This window comes from Musca domestica, unplaced genomic scaffold (assembly GCF_030504385.1).
Source record: "Musca domestica strain aabys unplaced genomic scaffold, Musca_domestica.polishedcontigs.V.1.1 2, whole genome shotgun sequence".
Taxonomy (NCBI): domain Eukaryota; kingdom Metazoa; phylum Arthropoda; class Insecta; order Diptera; family Muscidae; genus Musca; species Musca domestica.
Genome location: NW_026712249.1, coordinates 20,340,112 through 20,358,241, shown reverse-complemented (window position 1 = coordinate 20,358,241; position 18,130 = coordinate 20,340,112). Strand labels below are relative to the sequence as shown.

At 30.2% G+C, this 18,130-nt stretch overlaps 1 protein-coding gene across 5 annotated transcripts in view; it reads left to right on the top strand.

Annotated features, from left to right (window-relative positions):
* Positions 1–18,130, top strand: part of LOC101892946 (potassium voltage-gated channel protein Shaker) — a 619,449-nt gene that overhangs the window by 571,771 nt on the left and 29,548 nt on the right. For 2 of the 5 annotated variants that reach the window (XM_059121939.1, XM_059121943.1), the window contains exons 10-12: positions 6,630–6,820; positions 7,552–8,013; positions 10,932–11,088. The exons of 2 other annotated variants lie outside the window; for them this stretch is intronic. In XM_059121939.1, the coding sequence (XP_058977922.1) occupies positions 6,630–6,820; positions 7,552–8,006 (646 nt within the window). In that variant the 3' untranslated portion in view covers positions 8,007–8,013; positions 10,932–11,088. Of the gene's footprint in view, positions 1–6,629; positions 6,821–7,551; positions 8,014–10,931; positions 11,089–18,130 lie in introns of those variants that run through there. One more of the 5 variants, XM_059121940.1, reaches the window with a different exon arrangement.

Genomic DNA, 18,130 nt, shown 5'->3' with positions numbered 1-18,130 from the left:
AGAGATTTATAGGACTCAGCAAAGTACCTTGAAATGTATTTGAACAGAATTTCGAGAAAGGGGCCAACTAGTTAAATATTTATTTTTCCATGAGAAACGAGCAAAAAATTACGGAAAGAAATTACTCGGTTTTATGTCGAAATGTAAAAAAATTTCAGCCGATATCTTCGAAATACCGATTTCCAAGTTGTACTGCTATATGGGCTTCATTTGTGTCCCTTTATAAATTTAAAGGCTACATTAAAATCCATTATTACTTATTGAACATTCAAAGTCTTCAAAATACTTCTAATCATTTTTGGAACAATAAATGGATCTGAAGATCTTTCGAATCGAAATTGTGACTTATACATTAACAATTTCGGAAATCAGAAGGTAGCATCATTTGGGGCTCAGGACGTACCCAGAAACTCACGTCAAACCCACCTCATCAGATGTGGCGCCCAACTGGTCAAAAACTAATTTCCAAATCTAATGAAACTAAAATTTCTTGCAGAAATAGAATTGAAAATCTTTCGAATCAAAATTGTCAGTAAAACATTTAAAATATTGGAAATAAGAAGGTACCATAATATGTGGCCCGGCACGTAACCAGAAATTCATTTCGAACCCATCTCGAGAGATGTGGCGCCCAACAGGTCAAAAACTAATTTTCCAATGGAAAAACTACTACAAATTTCAGAAAAGTAAGAATTACGTGGGTTCGGTTCCCCATAATTGTGTGGTGCTCAAACCTCTCAGTAATTCTTAAAACATTTCGGAATACTTCCGGGAAAACTCAAATTAGCCCGAACGCTAAAACTGAAAAATTTTCCTCCTGTCTCTGTAAGTATTTTCTTGAAAATGTCATCACGAATCAGAGCACAGGTTTTTCCGTTTTTACTCGTGAGTGAAATTTGCCCGCGAGTATAATTGCCCGAAGAGGGAGAGTTTTATACGGAATTAACTCTCTTTTCGTTTGTTTAGTGTGGGAGCGCTTCCGAGTCATTCTCGTTTGCAGAATTAGATTCGGAGAAAAATCGCTCGAAATAGAGTGACAGTTGGCTCCCTCTGGACTTCGAGCGAAATTCACTCTTTCTCTCAATTCGAGCGAGTTTTTGGGGTATGTTATGAATTTTTCTAAAATCTAAATAAAAACGTATAAATTAAATTAATGGTAGAACTTTGAAAAATAGCAAGGTTAATTACATGTTTATCCTCCTGGTTCCTGTAGCCGAATTTATGATTACCAAGAGAATTAGTTACAAAAAATGAGAGAAAAAAGATATTCTCCTCTCATACGTCTTTTGTCGTAAGTAACTGTTTTTTGTATTTCTGTCCGCCATACACAAAATATATCGGACTAAAATGTCTGCTATACCAAAACATAATGTCCCCCACACCTGCATAGCATACATATTACACCGTTATTTGTCTGCCTCTCTTTCTCTCTCTATGTATCGCTAGAATTTTGTCAAAGCATTTGCAGTGGCCCGCAGCCATAAAATGCTAGTCAGTATCATTGCTCCATATTCATGTCTTACGAGATCAAGATAAATAAATTTTGTAGTTTTGGATTGAAACGGAAATTAATATTTGTGATTTTGATGTTTCCCAGAGCCTAGCCCAAAGGTTGGCAAATTTTCGGATAATGGATGCTGACTGAATTCTAGCTGCGATACGACAATAACGAATTGCTTGCGGTACCGGGGAATTCGATTGCAGTTATCGGCAATGTGACATTTAATGAAACAATTTGAAATATTCGAAATATATGGGCCACGGTTTTAGGGTGTTTTAAATACAAATTGGGAGAAAGAAAAGTAAAGTTTAGACAAGTCGTTTTTATGAATATATTTTATCGACCCAAAAAATATTCTAAAATCCCATTTTTTATATCAAATGATACCAAATGGATCCCTATATGAATATCAGTAAAACATTGTAAAAATATAAAATAACACTATTTTTCAATATCCGAACTTTTTAGAGGATCTCCAATGGAATCACAGGCTAATCCATAAGATAGTATTTCGGTAATTTTTACAGTGAAAATAGACCTTTTTGAAACCCATCTGAAACAAAATAATTAATAACTAATTTTTTTACCCAGCAAAAACTTGGTAAGTACATGCCAAATCAAGACCTATTTCAAAGAGCATTGCCTTAAAAATATTTCCTTTTTTTGCCTTTTTGCAAATGTTTCGTATTACAAAATCAGATACAAGATTAGAACAAATATCAAATTTTTCTTAAATAAGCTTCAATAATAGTTTTTTTTAACATAACATAATATCACCCTAAAAAATATATATAACGTTGATATGCTTCAGTTACAGAATTTATACGATTTTTGCTTAGATAAAGAATAAGAGCTTTCCATTTTGATATTTAAAAATATTTATATTCATACAAGATTTTAAAAATAATTTTTTCTCAAATATTAAATAAATATTTATAAGAATTTAAATTCAGCGAGGTAAGTAACCGTTTCCATAATTTTGAATATATCAATAAAAAAAATAAAAAGTTTGTTCTACCATAACATTTTTGTTAAAATTTATACTTTAATGAAAGTTTTTGCTGGGTTGCAATTTTCATTAGCTGATATATATTTAGATAGGTTTAAAAAATTGTAGGTATTGAAAATAACTATTGAGCAAAGAAATCAGTTATACCGTCCTACTGGCCCACTGCGTTGGTGGCCCGTATATATTTTCAATATTTTTTATTTGGTTATTCATTGAAACGAAATGTAGGCCAAATAAAAAAGTGAGTTTTAGTCATGTTAACTCTTGTTTTTTCTTCAAATATTTGAAAATTATGTTGAAATATTTTTCGTTCACCAAATCTAATCTTAAATTTTTTTCAGGATTTCAGAAAGCGTTCTTTTTTTTGTGGAAACAAAGAAACTTTTGTTGTCATATCTTAATATTTTAATATTCTTCTGTCCCCCAGAATAATTATCAGATTTCTTAGCCTGAGTAAAAACTGAAAATTAAAAAAAAATGATCAATTATTAATCAATAATATTTTTGGATATAATTTTACCGAATAGCGATTTCGAATAATTTTTCTTCTCATATGGAATTTTTCTTGCAGTAAGGAAATAACAAAAATAGGTCGGAACTGACTTCATGATACCCTACGCCGGTCTTACTACACATAAAATTATTTTTCTTTAACAAAATCCTCGATTTTTGGTGGAGGTGTCCCTAAGAAACATTTATTTAAAAAATCACGATTGCTAATCGAATGGTCCTTTAAAAAGTTTTCTCAAACGATTTTTTCTGCAGGAGGTCCTTTACATTTTTTTCTTAAAAATGTTTACTTCGGTATTTCTTTAGAAAAACCTCGATATTTTTTAAGAAATCTAAAAATATTTTTCTAGAAGCCCTTTAATTTTTTTTCTCAAAACACCCACAACATTTATCAGATTTTCGGTCAGGAGGACCCTAAATATTTTATCTTCAAATTAATGAAAAAAGAGTTTTATTAAAAATTTGGTGAAAAGTTCCTTCAACACTTTCTTTAAAATCCGTGATATTCTTCCAAAATTAAAAAAAAAATATTGAAAAGTCCACGAATATTGAACAGGAAATCCTATTATTTGTTTTTTTTTTTTTTTAATTATTTTTCTTTTAATCCTAAAATAAACGTGTTCTGTTTAGGATGTATTTTAAAATTTGCTTAAATGCATTGCTTTGAATCAAGATACCCTTAAATTTTTTTTTAATCCAAGGCCGACCAATCCGCCTTTATGTTGCAGTAAGAAAAGCACAAAAAATGGGACAGAACCGACTATATGATACCCTACACCACTAGGCAGGAAACCTTTAAAATATTTTTTCTTAAAATTACTACGATTTTAGCTCGATTGTTTTTAAAAATTTCATGATTGTTAATCAAGTTTTCTTTTCTTCTTACGATTTTCAATCAGAAATCCCTTAAACAATTTTTTTTTTAAGTTCAAGATTTTCGGTTAGGATATCCTTTAAAATTTTTTCTGAAAAATCCTTCAACAACAGGAGACTCTTTGAAAATTTTTATTAAAAATTGAAAAATTTTTTGTCTCGATCCTCGATTCAGAACAAATTTTGGAGGTTCCTTAAAAAAAAATATTAAAAAATAAAAGATCTTTGGTCTGGAGGAGCTCCATGTTTTCTCTAAAAATCCTCGATTGAAGTCCTTTAAATGTTTATTTTAAACATCGTCGATTTCTGGTCATTAAGTCCTTTGAATGTTTATTTTAAAAATCAACGATTTGCTCAACACCTCTAAGTTTTTTAAAAAGTATGTCTCTAAAAAGTTTCTTAAAAATATCGACGGGACATTTTTGAAACTTGTTTTCAAGAAATATGGGGTATGGGAAAAATTGACGATTTTTGGTCCAGAAGTCCATTAAAAACCAAGAGGCGTTTTATTTATTATTATTATAAAAGGCCACAATTGATAGATTTCTTAGAATATTCTACGGTTTCTGATCAGCAGCCCATTTACATTTTTTTGTAATGAAAGATTTTTGTTCGGGATGTTCCTTGTCTTTTTTTCAAAAATCCATGAAGCCCATTAAAACAAAATTTCACCCGAATTTCAAACACTTCTAAAATTCGTAAAAATTATCAAAATATCGAATATGGCGAGGTAACGCTTAACGAAGACGTGGATCTCTACAGGAAATGTGCCCTCATAGAATGTAGTACGCATTGTGAATTCCAAATATCGAATTTAATTTATGTGAGAATTGTGGCTAAATTCGTCAACATACTTGTGATAGAGTAAGCACCAATTATGAACTCTAAATATCAAATTAAAAAAAAAATCTGGTGAAAAGTTCGACACACAGTACCATTATACAAGGACTATGCCAAAACTTGGACCTATATGGACAATTCAATACAAAGATGTTTCCTAAGTACTGGCAACACAAATACATGGGCTATTTTCAATACTAAAAGTTCTATGGACCTAAAAGACATCTGAGTGAAATTGTATCAACCCACTTCATTTCGTTCGGTAGCTAAGGTGATTTCCACAGAAAATGCGCATATTGACATAGAATTTTATACTTCTAAAATGTATATTTCGAGGTTTTACAAACAGAATGACAAACCTCCATACAATGGTTGAGGGTATAAGAAGTTCGAAATTGAGGTGTTGGTTATCACATTGGTGACTCCGTACGACTATATCCCTTTCTTACTTTTTAACAATAAATTCCAATCACTAAAATAAAATATTCAATTGAGTCCCAAAAATATTTAATAAAAAAATTGCATACGAGTGATACAAAATCCGAAATTCTCTACGTCGTATATAAATAAATATTATTAGCTTGGAAGACTTTTATTACTTATTCGTTCTTGTGTTGAATTCGGTTTGTGGTTGTATTGTTATCGTAAATAACAATAGTATAAGTTCTATATATCAATGAGATAACTTTGTTAACTACGCAAATCCTTTGGTTGATCCATAGTAAGATGTGCCGGAGAATGTGTCAATTCTCGTTTGCACCCCTTTGGAGACAATTTTTTTATAACAATTTTTTTTTCTAAAAAAAATAAAAAATTTATTATCTGATATGTATATAGGGTAATTTTTTTCGCCATAATTAAATCTCCAAATTAACTATTAATATATCAAACATTTTTAGGAAAAAAAACTCCTCGATTCAATTTTAAAACCTTCTTTATGGTGAAGTTATAAAATCACGAAATAGCTCAGTCTCTCTCTCTCCCTTTCTTCGTCAAATATTAAGTATCAGGTTGTTATTACTCAATTCAAAGCTTTTTGCTCTCTCTGGCTTTCGCTCACACACTACTCAGTCTGTCCTCAACTAATTATAATATACTGTCTTGTAATACCAATCTCATATTAATATTGAGTTCCAATAATTTATTTTTAACAAATATTTAAACATTTTTTAACATACATTCTACTACTTCCTACATTTTTTCTAACTATTATACATATATATAAAAATAAATAACATATGCGTATATACTTACAAAAATATGTATTAATTGTCTACCATATTTTATATATACATATAAATAACAAACATTTTTTTCAAATATATAACACATTTACATTCAATTTATTTCCTATATATATAAATATATATTTATAATATTAATATTGAAAAAACATATCAAGAAATGTTTCAAAATTTTTTGCTCCATAATTTATATTATATTTGTATTTTCATTTTTTTTTTTTTTTTTATCGTTCGTTCGTTTATATACATCGTACGTACTCTCTTTCTTCTTTCTCTTCATGTCGTCAAAACAAAAAAAACCAAACCAAATATCGAAAACAATGATTCCAAATATCGAAATAAACCAAACAAAAAATTGTCCAAATGTTCCAAACAAAAAATCCAAATACCAAAATATAACAATAACTTTGCCTGTGCAAAACAATGGCCAAATAACCGTTCAATCCCGTTAACCGAATTCGAAATTCTCTCTCCCATTCTATCACCGACACCATCACAACATTGCTGCTCAAATATGCAATACCAAAAAACAAAAACAATTGTAAAATGATCAAAACACAATCGACGATTTACAAATTTGAAAACCAAAAACGAATTTTGAAAATATCTGTGTGTCTGTGTGCGTGTCACTGTGGTTGAATTGCAAAAATAGGCCGGTCGGAGTTTGGGGAAAAATTGTGGGATCACTGTGTGCCATTGCTGGTGTCTTGACAATCGCTCTACCGGTACCGGTTATTGTCAGTAATTTCAATTATTTCTATCACCGTGAAACGGATCAAGAGGAGATGCAGAGCCAAAACTTCAATCACGTTACTAGTTGTCCATATTTACCTGGTACATTAGGTAAGTCTGAGTTTAATTTTATAACACCTTTCTTTTTGTGCTCTCTTCTCTCTATACATATATATATTGTTCTCTTTAAAATGCTTTCCTTTTATAACAACAACCAACCAAACACAACAAATCCAAGAAACATATCAACCCGAATACAGTAACAGTAAACGAAAAAAGAGAGAGTCATTCTCTCTTTTTTCCGTAGCTATCTTTCTCGCTCGCTCTCAGTAGTTAGGCACACAAGAACTTAATACACCTGTAGTTAGACTAATCCACACGCACACTTTTTTTCAAACCATCATAACATCCAAGATGCTCCCAGAGTCTCCTTCGTTGTCCTCTCTCCTCCCGATTTCCCCTTCCTGGAAAATCCCCGACAGAAATCAATCTCCACGAAGTAATGCTTTCATTTCTGAATGTTCCAAATAAAGAAAATAAAATTACATTTTGCTCAAATTATGTTTTTTTTTTGTATTTCTTTTTTACTCCCATCAACAATAAAATAAAACACAACTACAACAACAACAAAATATTACAACATGAAATGGTCTGAAAAATACAACAACAACACCACTTTCACGTAATTAATGCTCCATCATTGCCATCATCCTGTAACAAACAACTCTCTTTTGTTTTTGCTCATCCCTCTTGTTTTTTTCGTGCGTTTCTTTTTTTTTTTTTTTTGTGTCACAACTTTGTAATTGTAACCGCCCTCCCCACGTTACTCCTTGTTATCCAAGTAGGTCAACATTTAAAGAAATCATCGTTGTCTGAGTCCTCATCAGATATGATGGATTTGGATGATGGTGTCGAGTCAACGCCTGGACTGACTGATACGCATCCTGGTCGTTCGATGGTTCCATTTTTGGGAGCCACCCATCATCAGCAACATTCTCATATAGCTCCAACGGCATCTAACGCCACAGCCGCCGCCGCCGCTGCCGTCGCCAATAATACGGCGGCGTCTGCTATAACCACAACCCTGCCAGCAACGCCTCAGCAACAGCTACAGCAACAAACGCCGACGCCAGACAACAAACAACAACAGCAGCAGCTCCAGTTGCAACAGCAGCAACAACAAATCCAGTTGCAAAATGGCTATAAACAATCTGCCATCAGTGTTACCAGCAGTGGTAACATCCAGACCCATAGGCATAATAATGCTTTGGCCGTTAGTATCGAAACCGACGTTTGACTACTGGGTAAGTGTTGGGCTCTCCGAGTCCATTTTGTTATCAAATATTCTATTTTTTTCTTATTTTTTTCATTCTCGTAATTATAAAGTATTGCATTTTTTATTTAATGTAATTTTTATTTTAATTTTCTATTAAAATATAAAACGAAAATAAAAAGTATTTTTTTAGAATTAAATAAAACAAACGATCTCTTATCCTGTGTATTTTGTGTGTAACTGATTTCTTGTGCTCATCCTGTGTACGCTCTTAAAACGTACAACAAAACTAACTTGTTTTTGTAACTGTTGTTAAGATAAATAACCTCTTTTCTAATACAACACTATCTTGTCTCTTGTTCTCATAATAATATTTAAGTGTCTCTTTAGTCATGTGTGAAAATGAACGGTTCACAACTCAATAAGAGTGTATTTGATCATGTACTCTTTTCAAGAGATAAACATGAGAAATGACCTCTTCTTGGAGTAAAATAAAGAGTTTCCGTTTTTTCTTAATGGTAATATGAAAACTCTCTTCTATCGTCATTATTTATAAAAGTAAAAGTTTTCACATTTTATTAAGAATAATGAAAATCTCTTCTTACAATTATATTGAAATGACTAGGAAGAGTAAATTTGAAGCATAAATCTATCCTCTCTTCATTAAAATTCAATCATTTGCAATGTCTTTACAATATGGAGTAATGTTAATAAGTGTAAAATAATATTGGCTTTCATGGTTTTGAATCTACGTTAAGATATAAAAGTGAGTACTCAACATTGATATGAAAAATTGATAAATGAAAGCGGAGGCCAAAAGAAAAATACATTTTCTGTATGAAAGTTTATTGGTAATAAAGTTTTTTAGTCGTGAAGGAATCTACTGTAACGTGATTTTTTCGTCGGCTGAGGTAAGCTTAATTTTAGCCAGGATCTCTTTAACGATCCACTTAAGGTTATCAAATGTGTAGATTTCTTCCTTTCCCGAGAAAGCTATATCAATTTGTGCACCCATATTAGAATAATATTTCAAAGACATTAGGTGCCCATGTGAGGGAGGTTCCAGAAGAAATGGTCCGATCTCTACCATCTATATAACAGATCTTGCGTTGATGGAAATATTGAGACGTACCAAGTCTTAATGAATCGGAAGTTAATTTCGCGTTTGATCAACTTCATGGATTTACAAAATTTTGAGCTATTGTGAGGGAGGTACTAGAAGGAGTGGACCGATATACCCCATCTTCACAATTGATTTTGTCTTTTTAGAAATAATGGGATATGTGAAATAAAAACGGACATAATGCTTATTTCGGATTTTATTCACGGTTTAGTTATTCAAAAATTTGACCGTTTGAGGGGAAGGAATCGGAAGGAATGGTCCGATCTCTACTGTCTTTACAAGAGATCTTGTCTTGATAGAAATATTCCTTTTGTGGGAGGCCCTTGATAGGGTGGACCAATATTATATTTGCACCTGACCTAGAACTGACGTAAATTATCGCTTCTCTTTCTGTGCAGAAAAAAATATTTTTTTTTTTGAAAATGTCGACCTTTTGCGGGGGAGTTACCAGAAGGAGTGCACCGATATATTCCATTTTAACACCAGAACTTGTGTTAATGAAAGAATTGGGATGTGTGAAATTTGGAAACTATCGGAATGTCCATCCCATTTTATAAGGGTTGTAATTATTCAACATTTTTACCCTTTGTGGGGGAGGTACTTGATGGAGAGGACCGATTTGATCCATTTTTTCACCAGACCTAGAACTGACGTAAATATTAGCATCTGGAGCACAATCGGATTATCGCTTCTCTTTCTGTGCAGAAAATATTTCTTCCGATATTGTCCATCTCCGAACTCGATCTAAGTTTGATAAAAATATGACGATGTACAAATTTAGAACCAAATCGGATACTCCCTTCGAGAGTTATCGTGCGCACCAGCCAGACAGACAGACGGACGAACATCGTTAGATCGACTCCAAATACCCTGAAATGGATTTGGTTCAAAGAGACCTAGGGTCTAAAACCGATACTTCGCCTAGGCCCGTTTTGACCGTATCAAATGATTTATACCCTCTGTAGCCTTATGACTATATATATATTTTGGAATAAGTTTTATTCATTATGTAGCTTCTCTATAAGAATTAGATCGATTTGTTCTATGAAACACATATTTGTCATATCTTTCCATACATGCCTATATTTGATCTTGGAAACAAATGTATTTTTTTATAGAAAATATTTCCTATTTTCATAGTAGATGGATCTGGCTACAGTGCTTCGAAAATTTCGAAAAAACTATTCTTCGATATTTTTCCCTTATACTATATTTCGTCGTTACAGGGTATTCTCAGAGTCAAATAAAAATGTTAATCTAAATTTTGTAGGACTTAAAAATTTAAAAAAAAAAAATAAATAAATTAAAATTAATAACGAATTCAAAACCATGATTTTATTGTACACTTAAATAAATTAATAAAATCTATTAATATAACAATATATCCTGTCATAACCCTTACAACTATTATAATTTTCTATTTAAGTAATACAATAAGTAAAACTAGTTCTAACAAATTGGAGCTATTATATGACAATACGGCTTGCAATAATTTCTAGAGTTTTATTTCATTTAAAAAAAAACAGCATAAGAGATTTGTGATGGATATTTTTTTTTTAATTTTTATTTATATATTTTATATATAATTCTTGCAATATAAAATTAAATCTTTACAAAAATCTTTACAATAAAATTGAGCTTTTATTTTCTTTTGCATTTCAAAAACAAAAAAAAAAACAAAACGAATCCGAAAAATTAAAAAATCCAAAATATAATAATCTATCAAATCAAAACCAAACAAATTTTGAACGGCACCCACTATCCTGAAACTGAATCTGAAATCGAAACCGAAAACCGTATTACGATTTATCAAAAATTGTTTATAGTAAAAAAGACGTTACGTGCGATATTTTGGCCTTGTACAATACGTTGGATGCCAGAAACGACTACCAAAGCTGTTTAAACATAAAACAAAAATAATTTATGCAAATATTTAATTTTAAGTAGTAATTTAATTAAATTGAACAAAAAAACAAAAAAAAACACAAAAAGTCTTAATTAATTAATTTCAAAAAAAAAAGGAAAAAATTATTAAGAAGAACAAAAAAATTGCAAAACCATTTAAAATCAGAACAAAAAAACATCGAAAAATTCACTAAAAAATAAAAACAAAGCTAGCAAATAAATAATATAAAATTATAAAAATTAAAAAAAAACAAACCTAAACCTGAAATAGGTAAAAATTTAAATTCAAAGAAAAAAGTAATGAAATATTAAAGATTTCAATAGAAGAAGACATTTGAAAAGAAATGTTGCAAGAAAAGGTAAAGCAAAGCATGAAAGAAAAACAGAAAACAAGCCATTCATGAACAAATCCCAAACAAAACGAATAATGATATGAATTTGTTTTTGAAACCAAAGAAAAACACACACCGAATAGTTTCCGAAATTTTTGGGGATATTAGTCACATAGCAGAAAGGATTGTATTTGAAAATACTTAGAGGAAAAAAACAAACACATACTTACACTACCAACTCTTTAAAGGCAAAACTCAAACATTGTCAATAAAATAAGGAAACAATAACAACAACAATGTTATCATGGTGAAAAGGTTAAAAATAGAAAAACTCAATTTTCATTTAAAAAAAAAATTCTAGGTTTTGTTAGGTAGCCTTGACAAGCCAGAAAATTCCAGAGATAGAGTAGTTTCCGCAGCAGCAGTGATACAAATGAGCACAGTGGTTTCCAAATAAAAAACGGGGAAGTGACGGGGACATTTTTAACAATTTTAGAATTTCTAAAAAATTTATCATATTGGCATTTTACTATATTCCAATATTAATTTTATTTTTAGAGTTTCAAATTTTGAGCGAAATTGTAATCTCATAATAATTCATAAATATATAAATTCTGGTATTGCATGCAGGGTTGTCACATAAAGGCTTTAAAAGTCAATATTGAAATTATATCACTGGGCGACTCAAAAAAATAATTTACGTAAAAAATCCAGATTATGAAAGTAGAGCTTAAAAAGAAGACACATGTAGCGGCGTTTTGAACGTTTACAACGAAAAGTAACCAAAATAAAGGGGGCAAGTTCCCCGCTCACCACACTTTTGGAAATTTTCAAATTAAAATTCCTCGATATCCGGACATTTTAGGTATATATTATCTTCGGCAATATTGCACCTAAAAATTGTAAAAAAAATTTCGGTTGAAAATTTTAACCCTCAAGCGAGTCAAGAAATGGGTATTTTTGGTACTTTTTCTACAATATTGCTAAAAACTCCCATTATACGGGATCGTAGCAAGTCAAAATGTTCTAAAAAATTATTTGTCACAAAATTCCACTATAGGTGCTCGTAGACGTCAAGAGTCCAAATCTTACCCAAACGCCAGGAATTCATATGCATTAAAAACACATTTTAGGGTTAAAGTCATACTTTTTGTGTTTTTATTCAAAAAATCTCCAGTAAAGCCTGATTTTAGATAGATGACGTCAAAGACAAAAATATTCTCCATCAAATTTTACTATAAGTCACCACAGATATGAAACCTCTATTTCCACTGTATAATAAAAAACCATTTGCGTCAATGTTCCCAAAAAAACCGAAAATATTCACTAATTTAAAAAAAAAATCATCGCACTTTTTTTGGAATTGACGCCTGAAAGTGACATAAAATTTCACTTTAGTCGGATGGTGTCAAAGAAAGAAATATTCTAGACAAAATTTCACAAGAAATCTCCAAATAAACGATACATCGAGGTGCAATAGCTTTTATGAAAATTACCTTTCGAAATGTATGTACTGAGAGTGAAAAATATTTTATTTTAGGGTTAAAGCAGTACATTTTGTGAGTCTGTGAAAAAATCGCCTATAAAACATCATTTTCAATGGATGACGTCAAAGAAAAAAATATTCTTCATCAAATTTTAATATAACTCAACAAAAAAAAGTAATCTCTATTTTCACTGTTTATTAAAAATATATTTCCATCAATGTTCCCAAAAAAACTGAAAATATTCACTAATTTTTTTAGTCAATTTTTCCTGGGGCTTTTTTCTATTTGACGCATGAAAGTAACATAAAATTTCGTTTTGGGCGAAAGGTGTCAGAAGAAGAAATATTAAACACAAAATTTTACCATAAATCTCAGAACAAACCACATTTCTAGGTTCAACAGTTTTTATGGAAATCGCATTCAAAAAGTATATACTGAAGGGAAAATTATTTTATTGTTGGGTTAAAACCGCACTTTTAGGGGTTCTGTTCAAAAATCTCCAATAAAGCATAATTTTAGATGGATGACGTCAAAGACAAAAATATTCTCCATCAAATTTTACTATAAGTCACCACAGATATGAAACCTCTATTTCCACTGTATAATAAAAAACCATGTTCCCAAAAAAAAAAACCGAAAATATTCACTAATTAAAAAAAAAAAAAATTCATCGGAATTTTTTTGGAGTTGACGCCTGAAAGTGACATAAAATTTCACTTTAGGCAGATGGTGTCAATGAAAGAAATATTCTAGACAAAATTTCACAAGAAATCTCCAAATAAACCATATGTCTAGGTGCAATAGCTTTTATGAAAATTACCTTCGAAATGTATGTACTGAGAGTGAAAAAATATTTTATTTTAGTCTAGTTAATACCGCACTTTTAGGGTTTCTGTTCATAAATCTCTAATAAAGCATGATTTTAAATGGATGACGTCAAAGACAAAAATATTCCGCATCAAATTCTACTATAAGTGACAAAAGAAAAGAAATCCCTAATTCCACAGTACATTAAAAAATATTTGCATCAATGTTACCGAAAAGCCAGCATATATTCTCTATTTTTTTTTTTTTTTTTTCATCAATTTTCCTCCGACTTTTTTCGATTTGACGCCAGAAAGTAAAATAAATTCTCATTTTAGGCAAAAGATTCTAAAAGAAGAAATATTCTATGCAAAATTTCACTATGAACTTCAGAATAAACCACATGTCTAGGTGTAATAGTTTCTATGAAAATTACATTTAAAATGTATGTACTAAAAGTTAAAATTATTTTATTTTATGGTTAAACCTGGATTTTTCTGTGAGATGACTCAAAAATCTCCTATAAAGCATTATTTTAAATAGATGACACCAAAGACGAAAATATTCCGTATCAAATTCTACTTTAAGTCACCAAGGAACAGGAATCTCTATTTCCACTATGTATTAAAAAAAATATTTCCACCAATGTTCCAAAAAAATATTCCCTAATTTTTCTGATCAAATTATCCTTAGTCATTTTTCGAATTGACGCTTGAAAGCAACATGCAATTTCATTTTAGGCGAAAGATGTAAAAGGAAGAAATATTCTACACAAAATTTCACTATAAATCTCAGAATAAACTATATATTTTGGTGCAATAGTTTTTATGGAAATTACATTCAAAATACATATAGTAAAAGTGAAAATTATGTCTTGTCTTTTTTCAGTGTTAATTTAAGACATATTCAATCTAAGTTAAAATCTCCCTTCATATTTCATTTTTCGGGAAAAATGTCAAAGTAAGAATTATTCTAGATCAAATTTCATTGTAAGTCTCTGAACAAATGAAATTTGTATACTTAATATGTACCATAGAAAAAGTGCATACAGTTCTAGGTTCTTCAGCCAAAAGGTTGTTAGAGTTTTGACCACATAGAAAAGGTCCTCTACAGTTTGAGATATATTTGTTTCCGACAATTCAAAAGAAGAAGACAGACGCCAGTCTATCCCTTCTCCTCCTCATATTTCCCCCGATTTTTGAAACCACTGTGCCATTGACGATCGTCAAACAACCAAATTTTACAAAGCCAAACACACACACTCACACCCACACACATACAGCAACGATATTAATAATGTACAGATAAATACACCATCAAACCACCACCCACCCCCCCAAAATTGTAGATAAAGAGAGCTGTCCTATTTTGAGCGAAAAAGTCGCAGTCATTTAAAAAAAAAGTATTAAATCGAAGTTAAACCAAATAAAAAGTGGCTTATAAATAAATGCCTCAGAAAATAGTTAATAAAATAGCAGAAAAATATAAAAAGGAAAATTAAATAGTTTCCTTTGTGGGACAAAAAACGAATGTAAATGGAACACTACATACATAGATACACACATACACTTGTAACATATGACATAGTAACAATAGTAAGCAGCCCAGAAAGTAATAGGCAACATCGCCCCACATTTATGATCTCAATAAATGCATTATGGAGTATTTTTTGGCAACAGAAAATAGAAGAGCCAACACATACACACTCAACTGATCTACAACGGGTGATCCAGACAGCTGAAAATAGTTATAGAAATGAATGATTTGAGAGAAAATATAATACAGCAATAAGATAAATATGTAAAGAAAAATATTATTTTCATTTTTTTATTTAATTTATTCACAATGTCTATAAGGAAATTTGTCATAAATTTTTAAAATATTAAAGAGGATTGTTTCCATTTTGAAAACTGAAATTAGAACTCTTCTGCAAAACAATATGTTTTTTGGGGTATGATAGGATTTGAACCTTAAAGAGAAATTTTGCGGAAAGTCTTCTAGGGATAAGAACTTCCGAAAGTCTTTGCGTAGAAAACGATTAGATTATCTTCTATAAGTAGAAGATTTTCATTGAAGGCGATATTTGTATCTCTTATGGAATACATTAAGAGCACGACTTGATAATTTTATTTAAGACACTTCAAAGGTCTTCTTTCTACAGAAAACCTCTTTGGAAAGTCTTCTACGGATACGACCTTTAGAAGATTTTCTACGGATTTGGACAGAAAGAAGGTTATTTTATAGTTAATATTTAAAATGTTTTTTTTTTTTTTTTTTTTTGTATGGAAAAAATTACACGTACATACGATACATAGATCAAAGAGGATTTAATAAGGTCGTCTTTTGAAGTCCCTGTATATAGCATATTTTCTAACCTTATATTTATGGCGGCTCTTGAAATGGCTTTTTTTTATTCTTTTGATAGAACCACCTTTTGGAGTGCCTTTTTTAAAAAATATCTTTTTTTCTTTCTCTAGAAGACCCTTCCTTTAAGAATATTATGTATATAGAAGGTTCTAAGAAGGTCTTCCTTGTGTAGAAGATTTTTACACAACCTTTATCACCTATCTATAGAAGAGATTTAGGATGTCTCCCATCTATTGAAGTCCCCTGTTATTTTTTCTGTAGAAGCCAGTTTGACGATCTTTTTTTAGTGAAGGCCTTCAAAAGGTATTTTTAGAAAGGAAACGAAAAAGATTGGATTTTTTCTTTTGGTGATTTGCCTTTCTATAGAAGGCCCCACAGGTTATTTTTCAATTAATGTCCTTTGGACGATAATTTTTCTGTGACTGGCCTTTAAAAACATTCTATAAATAGACGATAGTTAGGCGAACATATTTAGAAGACGTCTCTTCTATTAAAAATCCTTTTTAGGTCCACTTTGCTTTGATCACATTAGGAAAGTATTCTTTGTGGGGAAATCCTCTTTGAATTGATGACCCATATACGGCCTTTGGGAGGTCTGGTCTGCATTTGTATGGTCGAATTTTTAGAGTGCCCTTCTATATATTTTTTTTATGAAAAATATCAAAAGTTTAGGGCATAATTTTGCAAGCTCTCATCTACTAATAGCCAAAAGAGGTCCTTCTAAAGACCTTTTGCAAAACAAAGAGATATTCAGAAACGTTTTCTCCAGACTATAATTTTGTAACATTTGATCTGTCAGTTTTGCTGATCTTCAGTGCAAGTAAATTAGCTTTTGTGCGACAGATCCTAAGAAGGATCTCTTTTGGCTATTGGAAGATCTAAGGATGCAGAGTGTTAGCCTACAGAAAGGGTGACTTAGAATCCTTTTTTCTAAACCATATTTCTTATTTTTTTATCTTTTAATAGTTAAAAAATACCCTAAGGATTTTTTATAAAAAAAATCAGATGTGATTTTTGCTGATCTTTTCGCAAGTTCTGAACATTTTACAGAAGAATTAACAATCCATAATTCTGTAACTTTTGATCTTTCAATAGCCTTCAACCCAAATTTAAGTTTTGCTGATCTTCGGCGCTTGTTGAAAAATGTTGGTGATTAAGAATCCTTTTTTTCTGAACCATAATTCTGTAACATTTGATCAGTGAATATTCATAAAAAGGGGTCCTCCTAGGGATTCTTAACAAAAAAAATAAATCTTTTCAAATGCCATTTTTGCTGCCTACCAATTAAATATAATTGTTTTCAAAACATTTTAGCCGTTGTCTGTGTTAATTTGCATTAAAACCATTTCTCTCTAAGACTAGAAACGAATCCTCTCTTTTATTTTTTTTTTTATTTATTATTATTTTTTATTTATTACTATTATTATTATTATTATTATTATTATTATTATTATTATTATTATTATTATTATTATTATTATTATTATTATTATTATTATTATTATTTTATTTATTTTTTTTTTTTTTTTGTTATAATTCAAATTTATTATTTTATATTTTTTCAAGAATCAGATAATTCAAATTCATCCCTCAAAAAACTCCCCAAAAAATAAATATATACATGTATAAATACTGCCGTCAATAATTATTAATAAATAAAGAAAATAAACCAACAACCAACAAGGACAACTTCTTAAACTAGGTTCAATAGTCAGATTTAATTAGATTATAACAAGATAAATAAATAAACTAAAAATAATAATTATAATTGTTAAATGTAAATTAAAGTCAATAAATATAAAAAATAGCTAACATTTCACCCAAACATGACACCCTCACATACATACATAAATAAAATATAGAAAAATTTAAAATCAAATCAACGCATTTAACAAAAAAAAACATTCAACAAAAACTACAAAAAAAAAAACAATACTAAAATAGCAAATAAAACTTAAAACAATATTAAATGCAAGGGTACTACTTCAAATTTAAATTTTTGGCTTCCCAAATTAACTTTTTGTCCCCATTGTAAAAAAGATGATGAAGAAGAACTTAAAAAAAAAATTAACTACAACAAAACAGCTTTACTAGTCAGTTATAAAAAAAACAAGTAAATAACTCACATTT